General features: G+C 36.9%; 1 protein-coding gene across 1 annotated transcript; it reads right to left on the reverse strand.

The window, feature by feature from the left end:
* Positions 1 to 275: 275 nt before the first annotated feature.
* On the reverse strand, positions 276 to 5,889 carry LOC100667364 (lysozyme C, spleen isozyme). The gene is made up of 4 exons (XM_003405200.3): positions 5,705 to 5,889; positions 3,508 to 3,672; positions 1,837 to 1,915; positions 276 to 1,291 (listed from the first exon to the last, which is right to left on the reverse strand). The coding sequence occupies exons 1-4, from the start codon at positions 5,838 to 5,840 to the stop codon at positions 1,225 to 1,227; spliced, it is 447 nt and encodes a 148-aa protein (XP_003405248.2). The 5' UTR covers positions 5,841 to 5,889; the 3' UTR covers positions 276 to 1,224.
* Between the last annotated feature and the right edge of the window lie 828 nt (positions 5,890 to 6,717).

The raw sequence follows: 6,717 nt of genomic DNA on the forward strand, positions 1-6,717 counted from the left end.
CTTTGGAGAGAGAGGAGAAGCAGTAAAATAGTTACTTTAGAGTGGGGGCAGCAATAGGGAAGGACTGCAGAGAAATAACTAAGATGGCCAGACAAGTTTGAGTGTTCATTTGAGATTTGTAGTGATGAATTTAAAGTGAGAACTATCAGCATGCTTGTGTATTTTTCTGTAGCAATATCCAGCTGTTTGGGTGCAAGTGAGGATATAGGACATATATTAAGAGTGCTAAATCATTTTTTTCAAATTTTTTTTTCTTCAAAGACTCTAGTCTTAAATAAACAGACAAAGGTGTGAGTTGCAAGGCCTTTAATAACCATGTTTACATTTTTTTTTACAATGTGCATAATTTCATAGCTGTTGTTCATTAGCATTTCAATACTTGCAAACACATCTGCCTTCTGGATTTAGTTTTCAGGCATGAATCTACATTAATAAAATTAAAGAATAGCAACAGCTTATCTAATCTTTCCTTGTGTTTCCTTCGTAATCAGCAAGATGCATGTGACAGTTTTTAATTAACTTTTTTTTTTATTGTGCTTTAAGTGGAAGTTTACAGCTCAAGATAGGACAGGTTTTTAAAGGACTAAAACAGATTGAAATTGTGAGTCTATTTGTAAAGCTGCATAAAAACAATATTTTTCAGAAAAAATTTCAACCAAAGGTCACACACTTCATGAAAACAAAATTATTCATTCAGGCAATCTCCACTTTAGCCATTTGGCGTTCTGTACCTTTTTAAATTTGAGATTGTCCAACAAAGAGTGGCCGTCTCATTTGGAGATGACTGAACAGTTGGAGGCATTGTATGCCTACGCAGTTGGGATTCTGCCTGAGATCAGTTTATTTTGAGAGAGTCTTCTATTACATTTTTATCTAATATTGTGGACTAACTGTATTATCCAGTTTGAGTCGGGGTTATTTCTTTGATTACAAACTGAATATATCAGAGATGTATTTGTGAACCAAGACTTTAGATTCATTTCTACCAGCATTAGTTCTTTTACGCAAACTAAAAAATGTTGTAGGTGTAATATCAAGAAGTACACACGTTATTAACCACTAAGCCTTAGGAAAAAGGCCATATTTTGCTCCTGCTCGGTTTAGTTTCTGTAAAAAAATTTCCTTGTTTGAATGGGAAAGAAAAGTAGTGTGACCTTTCACTTATTTACTACTCCCTTAATATGAGAAAGAGGAAAAGCGAACTGAAGAACGAAAACTCCACAGTTAAACCCCACAGCCTCGAACGTACTGAGTGAGATCGCGGTTCTGACAATGGTTTCTCCACGCCACCCTGTAGAGAAAGGTCAAACAAACCATAAAAAGGTTAAAGTATGTTCATTGTATATACATACTTCAAATCTTTTGGGGAACAAAGTATTTTACCAATAAATAAGCTATATGCTATAGAGTCAGGTATTATTTAATAAATGGAGATATACAAAGCACTCCACTCCTCCCCAAAGGCCCACTAAAGCATCAGAATGGTGAGTACAAACACTGAGATACGTGCCTTCCACATCAGCAACTACAAAGTGCGTTACATGTTTCCTTGTTCTAAAAATAATTTCAAGATATTACAAGCATAGACAGTGTGGAGAATCTTAGAAACTCTTAAAAAAAAAAAACCCTAAAATAAATTGATGATGCAGAGAGTAAGAGTCTGAAATAGTTTAGGTAGACTGTTTCCTCAAGAACTGAGGTAATACAATGTTCAGCATAAATCTAAAGACACAACTTTTAGTTCTCGGTAGCATACTCTGGCCTTTGAAAACCTGCTCTCCGCACAAATCAATACCAGTGTAAAATAGTTTACCCCTTTAATGACTGAAAACATACCATGCTTTAATGCCTTGTGGATCCCTGACGACTCTCTTTGCACAAGCTATAGCTTGAGTGATATCATCTTGCAGCAAAGCTGAAAAAGAGGCAGTAAGGAATGAAAACAGCTTTCATGCAAATCTCATTGTAAGTTTAGGTTTAGTCAGCTTTACTAAGCTGAGGAAGGAATACTAGGAAGTCATTTTACAAGAGTCCACATATCTGTGAATAGGAGGAGAACTTTCCAACAAAGCATTTTGTTTATCATTTACCAAGTTGTTCGGAGTTCTGAAATTCTTACTGTGGAAACCTTGGTGGCGTAATGGTTAAGAGCTATGGCTGCTAACCAAAAGGTCGGCAGTTCAATCCACCAGGCATTCCTTAGAAACCATATAGGGGCACTATAGTCCTACAGGGTCACTATGAGTCGGAATCAACTTGATGGCAGTGGGTTTGGTTTTAGCTTTTTTATGATCTTAGGTCCTGTTTGTACTTGCTGTTGTCGTTACTTGCCATCTAGTTGATTCCGACTCCCAGGGACCCTATGTACAACAGAATGAAACACTGCCTGGTCCTGCACCATCCTCACAATCGTTGTTATATTTGAGCCCAATGTTATAGCCACTGTGTCAATTCATCTCCTGGAGGACCTTCCTCTTTTCCACTGCCCTTATACTTTACCAAGCATGATGTACTTCTCCAGGGACTGGTCCCTCCTGATAACACGTCCAAAGTAAGTGAGACTAAGTCTTGCCAGTTTGCTTCTAATGAGCAATCTGGCTGTATTTCTTTCAAATACAGGTGGTGGTGTTTCCAATAGGCAATGTAAAAAAAAAAAAAAAACGAAAAAAGCTTGCCTAGTAATATTTTTACTTAGCAATTCCACTTCTAGGAAATGAGCCCAAAGATGTATGTACAAGGCTTTTCACAGTAATGTACAAACAGGAAAAGTGGAAACAGCTTAAGTGTTTCCAATAGGAGTTGAATCAATAAATTGTGCAATATTCGTGTAAGAGAATTCTATACATCCTTTAAAAATGATAATAAAGTTTTGTGTTTGTTGTCATGGAAATAATTTTAAACAATAAAAAGAGTCAAAAAGCAGTATACGTAATACAATTCCATTTTTGTAAAAACATACGTTGCTTACATGTTTGTTTGTGGGTAAATGTGCACGAGATATAGTTTTACATTTGTATACATGATTGACATAGAGTCTTGAAAAGTATACATCAAAAAGTTAACAGTGGTTATAAATTCAAGTAGTAAAATAATGGGCGATTTTGTTTCTTAATATTTTCTAAGTTTTATTCAATGACCACAGAAGATTATATAATATAAAATATTTTTTAAAGTTACATTACCTGGATTTTAAAAGAAGAATATTCTAAGACTAATCTTTATTAGGGATTTAACATTTCAAAATTTAATATTAATTTTGTAATAACTTATTTCGTGCACAAAAGTTTCCATACATTATTTTTATTTTTATATGAGCTCAAACACAATATTTGCTTCACCCCAAATAAACAAATCCACAAAATAACTTATTAGGAGTATCTAGAATTTGAGGTGGAGTTCTTACAGGTCTGTGAGGAACCTTTCAAGGCTTGTTTTATTTGTATTGCATCTCTAACAAGTATAACCAGATGGGTCCTGTGCCATCCCTTATGTATTATCTTGTCTTACCTTTGCAAGATATGCCACAGGCATTAACTGCTCTTGGGGTTTTGCCATCATTACACCAGTAGCGGCTATTGATCTGAAAAATCCCATAATCAGTGCTTTTGTCTGGAGGATTATAGTTTGTGGCTCGGGTGTTGTAATTACTCTCATGTTTGGCCAAACACACCCCTGAAAAGTAACAAACAAGCAATGCCAAATCACTTATATTTTAAGTATAAAGATATATTCAACTTGCAAAGTATTTTAACACTTTAGTGTTAAAGGGCTCCTAAGAAAGTCCTTTTTACAATGCAAATAATTTTGTAATATTAATGAAACAATATACTTTTAAAAGCATATATAAGATAATATGCTTTTACCCTTCCCCTATTCCTCAGGCAAAATTCAGCCTAGAATGTTGAGTGGATTTTTTTCATTCATACAAGATACATAAAGCACTAAACCATTTGCCTTCCAGTCGACTGCAATTCATGGTGCTCCCACGTGTATCAGAGTAGAACTGTGCTCTGTAGGGTTTTCAATGGCCGATTTTTCCAGAAGTAGATAGCCAGGCCTTTTTTCCAAGGCACCTCTGAGTGCACTCAAACCTCTAACCTTCTGATTAGCAGCTGAGTGCATTAATCCCTCGCACCACCCAGGAATTTCCAGACTGATGGACAAATGCTTTTCTGACAGACAAAAATTTTCTTAAAATCTTTAACAGTGCATTTGAATATAAAGGCAGACTCTGCAAGACAAGAGCTATAGAATAGAAAGGAATATTTTATCCATCAAATCATTCATTTACTTATTTATTAAAAAATAGTTACTGATGGGAAATTCTTGAATTCAATCTGAAAAGTACAGTACTGATGTTGGCAAATATGGACTAAAATACAAAGCAACTTTTGACTCTGGGCACATCTTGAATTGTGTGGAAGAAAATGAAAAATAGTTAATCAGCCATGTGAGTAAGAATGAAAAAAATTATTTAATGCTGAGTTTCAGGGATTCTTATGTAGCACAGTTACTGAGGAGAAATAGCTTCCTACTGGCCCTGTATTAAGAGTTGAACATCTTTTTAGTGTTAATGTTAAAAATCCCACGTTGTGACAGAAGAATCTTTAAAACTATACTGCATCACTCTAGGCTCTCTGGAGTCACGTAAGGAGGAATTGGCAGAGATTTCCCAGAGCCTCAAATGTATCTTTTAGTCAGCCTACTTGTGCCATTGAGCAGAGGCAACTGGCAAACCCAGTGGAACTGGAAGAGCACAAACAGGTTCTATTGTACTTAAAATGGTAGGAATTTTGCCCTGTCTTGGTGGGCAGCTCGAATCCACTAGGTGCTCCTTGGAAACCATAAGGGGCAGTTCTACTCTGTCCTATAGGGTTGCTATGAGTAGAATCGACTTGAAGGCAGCAGGGATTTTTTTTTTTTTTTTTTTTTTGCCCTTATGCCTGAATCTAGTATCTCTGATTTTAAAGGAACAAATTGGTGTTTTTAACCATTTTAAGGTTGCGAACACCAATGAGATTTTAATATATATGTTCACTCTCTTAAGAGTCCCTTCTTTTTTCGTGTGTTGTTTTCCAGCAAATATTTTACTTTTTATTGTGCTTTAAGTGAAAGTTTACAAATCAAGTCAGTCTCTTACACAAAAACTTATATATACCTTGCTACATACTTCCAATTGCAGTCCCCCTGATGAAACAGCCCGCTTCCTCCTTCCACTCTCTCTTTGCATGCCCATTTCGCCAGCTTCTAACCCCCTCTACCCTCTCATCTCCCCTACAGACTGGAGATGCCAACATAGTCTCAAGTGTCCACCTGATCCAAGAAGCTCACTCCTCACCAGCATCCCTCTCCATCCCATTGTCCAGTTCAATCCCTGTAGGAAGAGTTGGCTTTGGGAATGGTTCCTGTCCTGGGCCAACAGAAGGTCTGGGGGCCATAACCACTGGGGTCCTTCTAGTCTCAGTCAGACCACTAATTCTGGTCTTTTTAGGAGAATTTGGAGTCTACATCCAACTGCTCTCCTGCTCCCTTAGGGGTTCTTTGTTGTTCCCTGTCAAGGCAGTCATTGGTTGTAGCCAGGCACCATCTAGTTCTTCTGTTCTCAGTCTGATGTAGTCTCTGGTTTATGTGGCCCTTTCTGTCTCTTGAGCCCCTTCTTATCATCCTCCCTGGGTTATCTCTGTGAGAAGGAGAGCAGACTTACAGTTTGCCAGGCTGATTCCTCTGTAGCCACCCAGTCCATGTCGCTTCAGAGTTCGGGCCAACTCGCACCTTTCAAAGACCTTGCCATGGACAGTGCCAGAAAGGAAGAGAAGCCCCAGAATAAGGAGAGCCCTCATGTTGACTGGGAAGTCAGAAGGCTCTGCTGACCAGGGTGAGCTGGTCCCAGTATTTAACATCTTGTAACTTCCTCCTTTTCCTAATGGTTTGGTGGCTCCACCCTTTGAACTATGCGGAAAGCAGGAACTGTTTATCCCGTGACATTAAAAGGTTTTTTGTTTTTTATGTTTGAACATACAGATCCTGATGACCTAAGCATTATCTATAGGAAAATGATGAAAGAAGTTACATTGTTTAAACACCTGACTCAGGAAGAATTGAAAAGTTGCATTGTTTCCAAAATGGTAATGTCCTCCTTATTTTGAATCAGAGCAACTCCAAAGAAAAAAACAAAACGAACTATTGAACGTTCATTACACATAGCTCAAAGTAAGCCCTGATCTTTAATATACATTTGATTCCACGAAATAGTTTTGCGTACATTCACTATTTCATATTCATCTTTTTCACTTAAAATTATCTTATATGCACTTTTCCACAAATGGACATGAACACATGTGCCTGTCATTTTAGTTGTATATAGCTTGATATCCTGTTGCTCAGCCATTTCCCTATTCTAGACATTTTTTGTTAATGTTGTAAAGTTTTTACCATCATAAATCCAATTTTTAAAGTTATAAATAAAGTGCTGTGAACAACTTTCCCAACTTCTTTTGTACAATGCCTTGCCTCCATTTCCATGTTAGAGCATTATGGGTTATCATAAAGCACCGAGACCTGAAAAATCAAATACACCCACAGAGATATATTCAACTAAATGCTACCTTTAAAATAATCCTCTCAGGATGTGTACATTTTTAAAAAATTGTACTTTAGATGAAGGTTTACAGAACTAGTTTCTCATTAAACAGTTAGTACAAAAACCGCAAAACCCGT

This window comes from Loxodonta africana, chromosome 4 (genome assembly GCF_030014295.1).
Source record: "Loxodonta africana isolate mLoxAfr1 chromosome 4, mLoxAfr1.hap2, whole genome shotgun sequence".
Classification (NCBI taxonomy): Eukaryota; Metazoa; Chordata; class Mammalia; order Proboscidea; family Elephantidae; genus Loxodonta; species Loxodonta africana.